The sequence below is a fragment of the Corvus moneduloides genome, chromosome 14 (genome assembly GCF_009650955.1).
Source record: "Corvus moneduloides isolate bCorMon1 chromosome 14, bCorMon1.pri, whole genome shotgun sequence".
Classification (NCBI taxonomy): Eukaryota; Metazoa; Chordata; class Aves; order Passeriformes; family Corvidae; genus Corvus; species Corvus moneduloides.
In genome coordinates this window covers 13,095,588-13,110,560 of record NC_045489.1, presented here as the reverse complement: position 1 = coordinate 13,110,560, position 14,973 = coordinate 13,095,588, and the positions used below count along the sequence as shown (strand labels likewise).

At 47.0% G+C, this 14,973-nt stretch overlaps 2 protein-coding genes across 8 annotated transcripts in view; one reads left to right on the top strand and one right to left on the bottom strand.

The window, feature by feature from the left end:
* PASD1 (PAS domain containing repressor 1) overlaps positions 1–9,923 on the top strand; it is a 103,587-nt gene extending 93,664 nt beyond the window's left edge. For 5 of the 6 annotated variants that reach the window (XM_032124047.1, XM_032124045.1, XM_032124048.1 and 2 more), the window contains 7 exons: positions 413–499; positions 1,451–1,609; positions 2,105–2,308; positions 3,108–3,325; positions 3,898–3,990; positions 4,463–4,670; positions 5,831–9,923. In XM_032124047.1, the coding sequence (XP_031979938.1) occupies positions 413–499; positions 1,451–1,609; positions 2,105–2,308; positions 3,108–3,325; positions 3,898–3,990; positions 4,463–4,670; positions 5,831–6,001 (1,140 nt within the window). In that variant the 3' untranslated portion in view covers positions 6,002–9,923. The remainder of the gene's footprint in view (positions 1–412; positions 500–1,450; positions 1,610–2,104; positions 2,309–3,107; positions 3,326–3,897; positions 3,991–4,462; positions 4,671–5,830) is intronic. The other variant, XM_032124049.1, reaches the window with a different exon arrangement.
* A 3,053-nt stretch (positions 9,924–12,976) lies between these two features.
* The window catches only part of TBC1D8B (TBC1 domain family member 8B), a 30,950-nt gene continuing 28,953 nt past the window's right edge, over positions 12,977–14,973 (bottom strand). For both annotated transcript variants that reach the window (XM_032124041.1, XM_032124042.1), the window contains one exon: positions 12,977–14,856. In XM_032124041.1, coding sequence (XP_031979932.1) covers positions 14,446–14,856 — 411 coding nt within the window. In that variant the 3' untranslated portion in view covers positions 12,977–14,445. The remainder of the gene's footprint in view (positions 14,857–14,973) is intronic.

Below are 14,973 nucleotides of genomic sequence, written 5' to 3'. Positions count from 1 at the left end.
ATTGATCTCACCCTCAGAGATGCTGGATCCCACACTCTGAGTGTGCTGGGACTTCCTGGGGAGTGCCACTGGCTGGCAGAGCTAGTGGAGAGGTGCTAGAGGCTCCTCTGCTGCCTTCTTTCAGGATTCAGTTTGCTCCTCTGGGCCAAATGCCTTTTCACACCACCAACCCTCTTTTCTTGGGGTTAGTACACATGAAATGGCCTTTATCCAAAATGGATGCTGACACCAATGACTTGCAATTAGCAGGGGCATGCAGGAACCTAAATTCTCCCTGCAGACTTATCCTCAGATCTCCAATCTCAGTTGTCCAATTCCCTGCACTTGTTCATCCCTGGTATGAGCTGGTACAGCACCAGCTCTGCACTAGAGGTGCTATGGACCTACAGTAAGGCAAAATTTTCATTTCTAGGCCATAGCCACTCCTCAAGCCCCTGGTGAACACCTCCCTCAGAACCCTGTGGCTCAGCTGGCAGTGCCCTCCCAGCACCCTGTGATGGTACGTGGTTTATTTTTGTTAAGTGCGCTGGTGTGTCCTGTCAGCAAGGCAGCCTTGGTGGCTCTGGTTCACTGCCCTCCCATCCTTGCTGGCTCATCCTAGAGCGGGGACAAGGTTTCTGTGCCCTTTTTGTTGCTGTTACTGGGATTTACCTGCAACCAAATTATTGCAACAGCTTATTTCAGCGAGCAGAGAGAGCAGGTGGGACACCCAAAGGAGGATACAGGAGAAGGTTTACACTTGTCAAAAGCATTGTGAGCTGCTGAAGGCTTCTCCCTGAATCTGTAGCAGCTACCTGCAGGCTGATACAATGCTGAAGAGTTTTAGTAGAGGAAGGGGATGTCATTTAGTAGAGGAAGGTTTGAGTTAGTCCAGGAAAAGAAAAAAAGAAAAAAACAAGAAAAATGTGGGAATCATAAACCGTAATGACAAGGTCTGTCCTTACAGGGCTTTGATGTCAGTGCAGTAAATGTTCAGACTATAAAACAGAGATTGAAGATGGCCAGGGTAGGTGTGAAGGATGGATCCCCAGGTGGGATTGCAGCCTAACTTGGGCCTGGCATCTGGTAAATACCATTAGCAGCACAACTGAAAGCCCAGCCAGGAGGTGTGGCAAGGGTTTGGATGCAGTGTCTGCCACAAAACACAAGTGGGCCCAAACCAGCAGGGTATTATCCTGAGGGGACAGGAGAGTCCCATGTGTAGACACTTCATCTGTGCAGTAATCTAAAGACCAACACCTGGAGGGAGGCACTGTGTGTGAGCCAGATGTGCTGCTGCTCTGGAACTACAGTGGCACTTCAGTTAAATATGCAATTGCCATTTTTTGTCAGCATCATATTTTTTATGGCAAAAGCTGAAAAGCCATCATTTTTCTCAATCCAGCATTGCTATGAATGTGAGTACCGGGCCTGGTCCTACCCTGTCATCCTTTTTCTCTCTTCCCTGCAGCCAGTGTACCATTTCCCCACCCAGCTGGGGATGATGCACCAGCTGAAGGAGCAGCTGGAGGAGAGGACTCGCATACTGCAAGCTGACATCAAGACACAGCAAGAGGAGCTCCACGTCATCAAGGAGCAGCTCCAGCTTGTGCAGGACTCCAACCTGCAGGTACCTGCTGCCCCTGAGGCTCCCAAACTCACCAGCCATTTGCTTTTCCTTTAAGCACACAGAGCAGTAACAAAATTGTCTGTGGCAAAAGTATTCAGGAATGAACTCTGGACAAATTGGTAACGTGTTTTCAGATGTGGGAGTGGTGTTTCCCGAGAGATGAAGTGACATCAGTATCTGAGTATTGAATCAGTGATTTCCGTGATTTAGAAAAACCAATCCCAAATTAATCCAAAGTCTCCTGCGCACAAAAAGCTTGGTGGTTCTGTGTCTGGTTAGTGCTGCTGGATCCCCACTGCCGCTCCTGCAAAATACAGCAGGCACAATGGAGCTGGAACGGTCCTGTCTCTGAAAAAATATTTGACACAAGCTAACATTTGATTTTCCGTTGCTCATAGTTCACTCTGCCCCTGGATTTAGAGATACTGCTGCTGCTGCAGTGTTATTTCTGCCAGGTGGTACAACCAACAACTCCTGTTCCTCTTTTGTTTAAAGATGCTGATGCAGCAGCCGATCCCCGTCGTCTTTAACAACGTGCAGCAGCCGAGCCCCCGGAGGCCGCCGCCGCAGGGGACACCCAGGCAGACCACGGCCAAGAAGTCACAGCAGCCAGGCCTCATGGGGACGAAGCACTACTGCAGCACCCACCTGCTGTCACCACGCCCGTTCCTCAGGGACCCCTGTGGCACAGCCCCCCAGGTCACTGGCTGCTTCGTTGTCTTCATGACCCCCTTTCCTGGCTTCCAAATCCTTGTCTGCCCCGTCAGTCCTCCCCGTGGTCCCGAGCATCCCCTCTGTGTTGGTTTTACTGCCTAGGTGGCGTTGAGAAATTTGTGTCAAGAGTCAGTTGTGAACAACATCACTCAACTGTAAAAATAAAAGCCAGGTAGCCAAAAAGCATTTGAACCCCAGGGACTGCTGGAGCCCTCCTGGTGACTGGGGAGGAAGTGAATGGGAAGTCTGGGCTCTCATCAACACAATGCTCATTCATAGCCAGTGAGAATTGTGGTTTCATAACATGGGAGTAGGCATCATTTTAAAAGATTAATTTTCCTCTGCCTGAGGAATCTTGGGAGGCAGCTTTGAAAAAACAATTTTGTCATCAGTAGACCTAAATCCACTATTAAGACCGGAAAGACTTGAGTTGTTCAAAAGCAAAGCAAGCCAAAACTGCTGCTTTAAAGGACAGATGAGATGCTTTCCTTGGAGACTTTGGATTTGCACTTCTTCTCTTAAGCTGTTCTTTTCTTCCTCAAGCCTTTTGTGCCCTTACCTAATTTCTCAAGAGACTGTCTGGGGATGCCAACACCTGCCTTGCAGGGACAATAAACACTAATGGGTTGGTTGTCTTGAATAGATACACTGTTCCTACTGCTGTGTTCAGAGACAATATCCTATTGTTCCTTCTCCTTTTCCCATCTGCCCACTGTAAGTGATTATTTTATCCTTCCATTAGGGAGCTTTAAAATGTGCATGGGTACCTATGTCTTCATTTCAGGTACAGCAGCAGCAGCAGCAGCAGCAGCAGCAGCACCCAATGAGAGGAAGCCAAGGGCAGCAAATGTGTGTGCCAGGGCAGGCGAGCATTTCAGTGCCCCTCTACAACAACCCCATGGTGTTCTCCCAGACACACCCCATCGCTGTGGCTGCGCAGGTGCCAACTGACAGCAGTGAGAGGCAACCACCAGCTGACTACAGCCAGGACAGGAGCCTCAGGTACCCACAGCCCTGCTGGGACCATCCTGGGGGCAGTGACAGAAAATAGCAGTACTGGGGCAGCAGGGAGGGCAGGTGTAGCTGGGCTCGGGGCACTGGGCTCAGGATGCCACAGCAGGTATAAGGATGTTCCCTCTGCAGGGGTGAGCCCAGTGTGCAGGCAAGCAAGGTGCTGTGCACGTCATGCTGTATCAAGGGCATTAAATCCTTTTCTCTCCAAAATTCCATAAGTTAATCTAACCCTGCCCTCTGTCGGTTTAAAGCCATTCCCCCTTGTCCTGTCAGTCCATGCCTTTGTCAAAAGTCCCTCTCCTGCTCTCTTGTAATCCCTTTACTGGGATTACAGGTGCTATAAGGTGTCCCTGGAGCCTTCTCTTCTCCAGTCTCAACAATCCCAATCTTCTCAGCCTATATTCACAGGAGAGATGTGAGGTGATAAGAAGCATCCTGTTTCATTAGCTTGTTTTCAAGATAGTGGTTTACCCTCTTTCATGGAGGATTTTCAAGGAGTTGTTGACAGGAGCTTGGACCTCTCCCTTCCCTGACCATCCTCTGTTTTCCTTCCACCACAGGATGCTGTTGGATCAGTCCATCCAAGCCATGATGCCTGCAGCCAACAGCAGTGGCCAGCCTGTGCAGAGCAGTGCCAGCAGGCAGCAAGGAAAGTGAGTCTCTGCTGGCCCTTGTTTTCCTGCAGTGTCTTAGCAGGACACTTAATGGCACTGAAAAAGACGTGGAAAAACTTGCACCTGATTGTGCAAACACAAACAGTCTGAAGTGAAACAAAAGTTCAGCCAGTTAGGAGAAAAACTAATGAGAATAGTTTTTAACTACAAAGAACTTTTTGATAAATAAAGTGCTTTGAAAAAAAAATTAACCATTTTCTGGCTTTTGCAAAGCGGAAAATGCTTGGCCAAGACACAGAGAAAATGTACAGCCTTGAAAACCTTTATCTTCAGCAGTTGCAGTCCGTGCTTTGTGGGCAGGGGGGAATCTGGGGCCTGCTGTCAGCAGGGTCTGCACGGTTTGGCCAGCCCTGCTCCAGGCTGGCTCCTGCAGCAGCTGGGCTCCCCCGTGCCCTTTCTGAGGGTGGGTCTGGGTGTGGGATCTCACGCCTGGTTTTCCTCCTTGTGGCAGATTCGTTGCAGAGCAGCAGACCCTGCCTCCCCCAGCGCAGGTGCAGCCAGTCACCTGCAGCGCCGTCCGACCTCCAGCCCCGCCACCCATCTTCTCCCCGTCTCTGATGATCCCACACACCAGCTTCACATCCCACCAGGCCAGCACACCAGTTCATCTCCACCAGTGGCCACAGCAGCAGGTTCAGCAGCACCGCCTCTACCTTCAGGTATTGGAGCAGGTTTCTGAGGAGGTACAGGGATGGCTTAGGGATTGGTTGGGGTTTTTTGAAGAAATGGGGCTTATCTGGCTGATCAAACCTGGTCAGTGCCTTTGCACATCCTCCGTTCCCATTGTATCTCCACAGAGCCAAGTGCTCTACCTTTGCAGGCTGACTGCACCCGCTCAAGGCCGTATTTTCCAACAGAGTTGTCACAGCATGTACGGAAGAAATACCCAGTTTTTCAAACACAGCTTTTCACCCCGAGGAGGTGTGGTGGGAAGCTTGCTGTAGTCATGAAATATGATAAGAGATAAGCTCTTTGGAAAACATACCTCCTGCTGTTACATCTCAGCAGAGCAAGGTTTTTGTCAGCTGCCCTCAGAGCTTTCTTTTAATAAATGGGTATTTCACAACACGCATCTGGACAAGGTGATTTTGGTTTTTCAACACACAGTTTACATCAGTATATGCTGAACTAGTGACACCGCCAAGGAGAGGGGCTGTTGAAACTAGTAATTCATTAGTAACACTCTCTCCAAGCCCTGCCTGGATGGCAGAGGTCAGTTACAGTCCTCCAGGCAAAGATGGTAGAAAAGAAAACAGGAGGAGTAGGTACAGTTGAAAGCAGCCACACAGCAGGACTGGATTTAGAGTGAGAAATGAATCACTGTTGTTAGCAAATGTGGCATGAACTGTCCCTGCATTGGGTACATGTCCTCATGGGCTGCATGGAGGTCCTGAGGACGAGCAATGTGGACACTGGGGTGAAACAGCAAGTCCAGGTCTTTGGGGTACCAGCCATGGGTGGATACATGGTCACTCTAGGACCTCTTCCTTGGTTGTTTGAAGGTCTTTCCCATGCTAGATCAAAGCTGCACATCCTGCAGATTTTACCTTGCATTCGAGTAGTGTTTGGAGGTCTCCATTCCTGCTGGGCTCCCCATGAGCCTGTTAGGACAGATGGGTCCTGCCTCCCCCCTGTGCTCTCCAGGCATTGTTGGTTTTGCTGACAGCAACAGCATCCTAAGGGGCACAGCTGATACCCTCAAGTTTAGGACTTGCTGCACACACTCCTGGGCATGAGCCTCAGCATCAGCCCTGCAGCAAGAGAGGGACAGCTGGGTGATGGAGCAGGTCTGACTGCTCAGATTTGTGTCTCCCGACAGATGCAAGGTCCTGAGCTGGTGCCTGGGGCTCCGACGCAGCGCATTTTCCAGCCACCCCACACCCCACAGCAGAACCCCTTGAGCTACTTCCTCCACCCGCAGCAGCAGAGCCACCACACGCAGGGCCAGCCCTGCAACCTGCCCGACCTGCCTGAGATGCAGCTGCCCTGAAGGTCGGTTCTGGGAGACAAGGACCACACGGCTGCAGCTGCTGCGCGCGGGCGCACGCAGGAGAGCACGATGCCGTCAGAGCACGGCACGGGAGAGGTCAGGCTCCGTGGGGAGGTGGTGGCCAGAGGGATGATCCCTGACAGGGATGCATGGCTGCAAGGGCCTTGTTTGCTGGGATTCCCCTGCAGCAGTCCGTGATGCTGTTCCGGCAGCAGGGTGTGCCCTGGCCCAACACCGTGGTGCCACTGGAAGTGGTGGCTTTCTGGCTGCAGGGAAGGGAGGTATCAGGTCGCTGTGAAGCTCAGTTTGCAATGGAAAAAACCCTTTTCCATTCAGGACTTCAATGCTGAAAGTCACTGTGAATTTAAGCCCAGCATTTGGAGCACATAGACTGTACCAGTCCGCAGGACACCATTGGATTACCGTGTACATAACTCGTTTTGCTGTAGTAGGTCCATTGTGGATTCTTTTTCCTTTTTCCTTTTTCTATACCTCAGTCCCGCATATTTTTGTTTTCCAGGAGATTGGATAATGCTGCTAATTTACATAACACCACTTTTGCCTGAATTTCTTACTGTTGTTATACCAGCTCACATCGCAGCTAGTACAATATTTGTCATGTTTTGGTTTTGGTTAACAAGTGAAGATAAATTTGTATGGTTTTTACTCCCTGTAGCCAAATATTTTTCAGGTTACAGACAAAGAATCTTTTCTCCTTTTTTTTTTGTTTGTTTCAAGTGATGTAGTTGTATATGTTTCTATACATAAAAACAAACAAACATGCATAGAACAGCATATGACAGCAAACTTTGTGGTTTTGCTAGGTCATGTTTCAATTTGGCAAACCCAAAATGTATAATCACAACGCACGCGATGTTACAAGCCCATAGGGTCAGCAATAAATTGTATTTTTGTAAATTGTCACTTTTTAACTATATGTTTATATTTATGAATTGAAAAACCAGTTTATTCCTCAGTGGGTGTATAGTTAAGTGTCCCTACTGTTTGTGTCTTTCCAAAGGAAAAATTAAAAAGTACATTTTTGAAGTGTTAGTAGCTGAGTACTAACTTTGGGCATTGTTAGAGCCCAAACATAGGTGGGTTTGGCCATTACTGTAAACTTTGCAGGGCAGTGGTTAGTTAGGACCAGGTCCATCTAGCAGTAAAGCTCCAGCTGGCAGACAGAGCAAGGTTTAGAGAGGAGTTAGCTCCTAATGTTTAGTTGCTAGCATCTGTTGAAACCAAGCAAAGAATGCTTGGTTTTGCCTTTTTTTTTTTTTTTTTTAATGGGGTTTTCTTTTTGTGTGTGTTTCCTTCTTTTCCTTCTGCAAGCCACTTTCTTGGCCCTTCGCAGCACTGCAGCGGCTGGTGTTACTGGTGCTGTTGGCACAAGCAGCTCCAAGCAGCCCTGTGTTTCAAGAGAAGGGCGCAGTGGGGCTCGTCCAGCCCTGGTACACCAGGGGCTGTTTCCCAGCAGTTCTTCCTGGGGAAGGGGATGGGGTTTTGCTGTGCCACATTGCCTGGGGAGTGGTGGTGGGAGGACAGGCTGCTGGAGCTGGGCTCAGCCAGGAGCTTTTGGGGCTGGTGCAGGGCCCCAGGGTGCTTTGGTGTTTTGAACAAAAGCTGTGCCAGTCCCTGGCTTTCCATGTGTCCCCTCCCTTGGCAAAAGCATCTGCACGGGTCAGCTTTGACTGGGACACTGAGTGCACAACTCCCGGGGTGCCAGACATGATGGATCGTGGGTTGCAGAGCTGGCCACATGCAGCATTTTGGGGAGTGTTCTGGGCCATAGAATGGAGGCAGTGAGGTGCCCGACAGCCTGGGGTCTGGTATCGGGGCTCATGCCTTGTCAGCACAGTCCCTGGCTGGGCCCCAGCTCACACAGCACATGCAGCCCCTGGGTGCTGGGCAACCGAGCAGCTGCTCTTGGACACGGAGCCAGCCCCTCCATTTCAAACCATCACAAGAAATTGTGGCTACAGCAGAGCCATGGGCTGGGGCCACCTCACTGCTGGTAGTGGGATGTGGAACACCTGCCTTTGTGGGGCAGTCTGGAGCTGAAATAGTAACACCTGGGGCTTTCCTACTCTGCAGGTTTGTGCTGCAGTAAGGGCCAGCATAGAGCCTTCAGGGTAGGAACCTTGTGTTTTTAAAGCACTATTAGTGTTAGGGTCTCCCTCTCCCCATTCTAAGGCAGTGGGGTGGCTCATGAGGGTGCAGTAGGTGGGGGTTGTATTTTTGGGATTGTTGTTTGTGGGGGTTGTTGTTCGTGGGATTTTTTCCACCATAGCCTTGGCACATAATGTTGAAGGGGAGGCAAACACATATATTTGTGTTAGGGCTCCGGCACTGTGCAGTTTGTGGCTCAGGGTGGCTGGCTGAAGGGAAAGGCTGTGCATTTCCCTGGCTTCCCCATTAAACCTGCATCACCCCAGCACATCCCCATGGCTTGTCTGCAGTGCCCCATCACCACACATGAGCCCAGACATGGCAGGTGGCAATCAAATGGATCTCAGAGGTGGTGGTGGTTGGGGTCGGGGGCTTGGGGGTGTATTTTTTTAACAGGGCGTGGTAGGGAGGTAGCTGAGGCAGAGCAGTTTTCTGGCATTGCTGTGGCTTTGGCAGTGAGTCCAAAAAAAAATAGGGGTGGGAAGGGGTTCCGGGGGAGGTGGGAGGCAATGGGTGTGCCAGATGGGGCCGGGCCCTGGGCACGGCCCTGCTGATGGCAGCACTGGGCTGCAGGGACAGAGGGCTGGGGGCACAGCCCCTGCTCACAGCTCCCAGCAAGGAGCACAGGAGCTTGGTGAGGATGTTTACATGTTAGATCAGCCTTGCTAAAACCAGACACCTAAAAATGCACTTTATCATGTGCCCCCCCCTTAGAGCACCCCCAGCCGCTGGCCTCGCTGCTGGTGGACGGGGGCTGCACAGTCCCAGGCACTGCCTCAGGGGCAGGGCCTTGTTTTCTTGACATGCTCCAAAGGACAAAATCCCACTGTCCCTTTCTGGGCCTTGCTTGGTCTTTGCTCAGTCTGTCTCCAGCCAAGGGGGAGGCTGAGTCAGGGCCAGGAGGGTTTTGCCTTATATTGTCCCTGATGCTCAAAAAAATAGATGGATAAAAAATCTCTTTATTCAGGTTGATTTGTATTTGTTTACCTCGGTGTTAGCTATGACCTGTGTTTTTATGACTCATTTGGAATTGAGGGTTGCTGGTGGGTTTGGTTCACACCCCTCCAGCCGCTTACAAGAAAACACAAGTGTGACTTGTTGGTGACAAGCAGAGGGCAGGGACGTGACCGATGGCAGCAGGGTTGGCCTCCAGTGTCAGTGTTGACCTATCAGTCATAAATGTTCTGAGGTTCTCTCATACACAATTACCTATATACTATAAGTCTATATATAGATGTACGTATTTTTAATATACATTTATATGTATGGAGATGTATATCTATATATAAATATATGTAGGCCACACAATTCCAGACCTCTGAAAACACAGGCAGCTTTAATTAATAAAGTCTTGCACTTTTAGCGTATTTGTACATATAAGCTAAAGCCTGGTGGGTATAATCAGGCTGATTTGACAAACACAATGAGAAGTTACTGTATATATTGTATAGTCCATGCAAGAAAAAAAAAGAAAACAAGAAAAAGTCAAGAATTGAGTATAAATCTTGGTTTATTTTATATGATGTTGAATATAAATACATTTATAAATGTTACTATTCTTAAAAGTATTTTGTAATGGGAAAAAGTAAGTGTCTTATGAAGATGAACAGTAAAGATTTTATTCTTGTTTTGAATCTATGTCCCTGCACAGCTCCATTGAATGGGAGCCCGTGCATTTTGACAAGCTTTAAACAGATTGTACATAGTATTTAAAAAAAAATAAGAAGAAATAAAATAATACTCTTACACACTATGTACTGTTGTTATTCCCTGGGTGGTGTGGGTCTGTTGGGGATCTGATCCCTACTCTCCAGGAGAGACAAGAGCAGCAGCCATTGTGTCCATGTGCATGGACAGCTGAAGGGATGGGGCTCAGGACAAGGAATGGGATTTCTGTGACCAGTGCCAGAGGCAATAGGAGCAATGCATAAATTAGAAAGAACAAGAGATCAGGGTCTGCACACTGTTTGAATTTGGATGCAAAAAGCAAGTGCCAGTACTCCTGGGCTCTCTCACTTACCAGGTCAGCACTGAAGCCAGCTCGGGCTGTACTCCAGCCTAAACTAGTCCCAGGCTGCAAAACACAGGTCCCCATTTTTCTTCCACTTCTGGGAGGCTGCTGTCCCAGCAGGGGCTTTGGCTTGGTCCTTGTTTCGGAATGCACTGACTAAACATGGCTTTAACATGGCCAGCACTCTTGAAGGAACTTCCACAACAGGCCATCACAAGAAATAATAGTGCCTCAAAGACAGGGGTTTTTTCTTAAGGGAAACAATATTTTATTTAACATCCCATTTGTCTTACAGTACCTCTGCATACAACACATTGTTTAAAAGCCAATCTGTCAACACAAACATGTGCTGCCATCTTGGTAAAGTGACAAAGCTATAGCAAAAAAGACAGAATAGCCTATTTTTCTGGAAACAAATCGGAATATTTCCTTCTGTTTTAGTCCAGATAACAACAGCAATCACAATCAAGAACCTTGTATGGTACAATTGGATGAGAAACTTCTGACAAAATCAACACACAGCTATTTCTTAGTCACTATGGTAGCAAACTCTTCTAAAATGACATTATTATTCAGCCATTAGAGTGATGAACAAGTGGCCTGTTTTAGGAATCGATGGAAACAGAAAGTGATTTTTCTGTATCACATGGCAGCAGCCACTTCCATGTCCTGGGAAATGCTACTGGTTGAATTACCATCAGTTCTCCCCCATGGTGGAAAGAGCTGGTATTTTTTGAGTTATTTCCTCCCCTCACATGCCCAAGGCCTGTGCTGGGCACACAGAGCAGCCAGTTCCTTGTGGGGGTCAGGGCTGCCACTGGTCACCCCAAGCACAGGGAGCAGCGCCAGGCTCCAGAGCAGCACATTCCATATGGCAAGACCGAGAAGACATCACAGCTCTGCTGGCTGTGTCCCCAGGCTACTGATTAGGTCTGACAAAAGGCATCTCAGTACACAGCAACAATGGCCCAGCCACAAGGAAGGACTGTGCAGTGTCCTCAAGAGCCACTGTCAGTGCTGTGGAGTCCCCGTGACACAGCTGCCGAGTCACAGGGGTGATGCTGCAGCAGGCACTGCAATTGTCAAACTGTACAAACAGCATCAGTAGTTGTAGCAATCTATAGCCTACCTACAACTGCCTATTTTGTACTGAATGATACACCTGCATTTATTTCCTATGACTGAACCTGAAAATAAAGGCGGAAAACTTCATGAAGACTTACAGAAAGAAAGTAACACAGATGAGTGAAGTGACACAACAGAAGTGCTTCCTGTTTGTGGGCACACCCAGCGCCCTCAGGTGATGTGATGGGAGTCTGGGGCCATCTTTGCATCACCAGCTTCACCTGGCCAAGAAGCTGTATGGCACAGGGACCTCTGTCCCTGACTGTGCAGGGCTTTGAAGTCAAGGTATCACTCTTCAGGAATGAAGGCAGGGAACGAGCTGCTGTTGCTCTAGCAAATCCCAGGTAAACCTGCATCTATTTGTTAGCCAGCCTGTCTGGAATAGGGATGGAAGGAGCTGGAATAGGAAAGCAAAGGAAAGAAGCTAAACACTAACTCCAGAGTTACTCTGTCACAAGCAGAGCTCAACTTCTGGTGCACTGTGGTAGTAGCTCAGCAAACATACCTCTGGGTCACACTCCTTGGAAATCACTGGCACTTGCTACATCTACATCTCCCCAGAGGACCAGCCCATGCTCCAGAGGTTCCAACAGGAAGACCCTGCCAAGGTGGGCCATTGCCTGAATGCTGCCAGCCTGCTGGAAGTGACCTCGCTCCACCCTCCATCCTGCTGAGACTGGATGCCTGGTCACTGGGACTAGTCTTCCTGGATCAACCTGCAGGTGTATTACAGGAAGAATTTAAAGACACCACCTATTTTGGGAAAAAATATTAAAAAATTGAACAAAAAATCCATGCAGTTAATAAAAGTTAGTGTTCCCCTACATATCCTAACTTCTCACTTTAAATCTATTTTGATATATATATATATGCTGGTAATGTTTCTTTATACATAGACACAACATCTGACAAGAGCTTCTACGCACCTGGCAAAGGCTCTACAGTCTCTTGGGTGGGCACTGATAGAAAAGGGCATTGTAAAAACTGAGCACCTTTTTACAACCAGCTAACAACAGAAGGTTGTTGTACTTTGCAAGTTCCTTCACCACACTCTTCTGTACTTAGATATTCATATCTTGGCTCTTTCTCATTTAAAAAAAGTCTTTGAAATTTAAGACTTTCATATCTCTGTTACCTTGATTAGCAAACAGTTCACAGCTTTGACTACTTGTTGACATAAACAATATCTCTCATAAACCTCCAAAAGCTTTTGGGATGGGCAGCTGTATGTATTTTTGTGAGGCTCCATTAATTCATCATGGCTATTTGCAGTAGAATTACTCACTGATCAAACCTTATCTGAGTACATCCTGGACTAGAACAACAATATCATCTGCTTTGTATTTCTAAACAACTTTGTGAAAACAGTGAGTAAATACATTTTCAGAGAAGTAATACAGTGTGGCCCTATACAAATCCACTTAAATGGATAAATTAGTTTTTCTATTTTATACATAAAAATACAAATCAGCACTGTATTGTATCAAGTGCAATTACTTTGTGAAGGCTTCTGAAAAAAACTTCCTCATTCTCTACATGTATGATAAAGCTTTTGGACTTCTTCAGTAAAACTTTATTTTACATTAATACCTGAGACTATCGGGGAGAGTATAAGACATAATTCATCAATTTAACACCAACTGCAATGATGGCATTTCACAAAATGCCTGTAACACAAGTCAGAAATTTGTTTTATTCTTCATTCACACTAGTATTGCAAGAAAAGCCTCAGAAAGATACCATCCCCATTCTGCTTCTTTAAAAAAACATGCACAGTATAAAAATAATGCTGCTCTGCAGAAAAAGATTGTCATACAGGCTTTAGAAACAGACATTTTTATCTAGTTTAGCACAGACTCCCCACTTACTTTGCTATTGTTATTAAAATACAAGCTCTTACCCTCCTCTGAATGCCTTCTAGCACCAGTTACCAAAGTCAACATTTCTCAGCATTTACACTGGCAGAGCTTTCCTCCACAGGATCTCCACTATATCATATTTTCTATATTAAAAATTTCAAGTCAGATTCAAGGGGGTTTTCTTGTTGCCTTGAATCCTGACAGATGGAAAATATTACAGCAGCAATAATCCCGAGTGCTATAGAAAAGCAATAGTAATTACTGGGTTGAGATAGGGACTCAGGGTAGGCAAAGAAGCAACTGCAATCTGTCCCTGAGCAGCTCAATAGTCAGCATTCAGCTACACTTGGCCTGTGCTTGGACTTTTCAAACACCAGCAAAAACTCTACATTTCATCAACATGCTCCTAAGAAGACAAGAATGGCTCCTCTTGCCACATAAAGTACAAACACCATGTGGTCAGACAGATTTAGCCACTGCTTTCCCTTGATTTCAAACAATATTAGGTTTTGCATCCTTGTGCAGCCTGGATGAACAAATAAGCTTCTGTCCTTTTCACCTTTTTTTGTAGGAGGATTGGTATGAAAGTGGGAAAGAGACCTCTAGGCCAAGCTAGAAAAGCAGGCAACCAGTTTTTTTGTTGCAAATACTGAGCCACGGGCTGGGAGAATGCAGTCTGCAAACTGCTGTGAGGGGCTGGAATCTGCTGGAGTCCAGACCCATGGGTAACATTAAAGCAGAGGAATAGAGAGCAGGGCAACTTCCTTCTCTAATCTCATGGTCTTGTGCTACCACAGCCTCTGTTCTTAGTCTTCACCCTGCTTTGACCCCAGTCCACATGCAAGTTTGTAAATAATTAATTACTGTGGAAGACAACCTCCAAGCTGTTGATACTCCTTTAAAGTGAAAATGGAAAAAAGTAATTCCTTTTATCACAGTAATAGAAATGAACCTGGAGAACACTCACTCTAACAACAGTCATTCAGATAGGTTTGCAACAGGTACACACCCAGTATCTCCAAGCAATGTGGCATGTTTTAATAACATGGTAAAGACAGTTTATTATTCAGTCCCTTTTTTCGGAGTGAAACTTATGAACAATGCAAGAAAGTGATTGTGCTTCAAACTATTTTTATTTACATTACATACCAGTAATCTGATAATTAAAGCTAACTCTTCAAACTTCATTCCCCATGTAAACACCAGACTTGATTTCCATAGTTACGGCCTTCATTTGTAAGCATTTCATGTGATTAATTCAGAGTCAAAGGTAAAGAAAATTACACTCTGGTTCTTGCTTTAAGCTGTAAATTTTTAGCACTCTCTATTTTAGCTTTTATGTCATGAGGTTTTTCAAAAAATCTCACAAAGGCTGGCTCATTTAATAAGGATGCCAGAATCTGTTCAAAGGCAAAAGACCATTCATGGTTCCCTCCCGAACTCTGTGCTCTACTGCCTTCAGTCTGCTCAGAGCTGCTTTCCTCCTGCCTTTCTTTGGGGACTCCAGCAGCCATCTCTGTATCAGCAAGTGGACTTTTGACAGGTGACATGGGACTCTGCAGTCTTCTGCCAACTTCTTCCATTTTCAGCAGGAGGCTGGTCACCACCGCGATAGCCCGATACAACAGCTCCTCCTCAGGATCCCCATGGAACAGATTGTAGAGAGTTTTTGAGAACTGGATAAACTGAGACTACAGAGAGATACAGAGGAGACTGTTCAGAGAAGAGCAACACAACTGTCTTGTTTCACTACCTGTTGTGCTCTCATTCCAGTGCCTGCTGCTGCCAGGCACCTGGTGCAGCTGCTC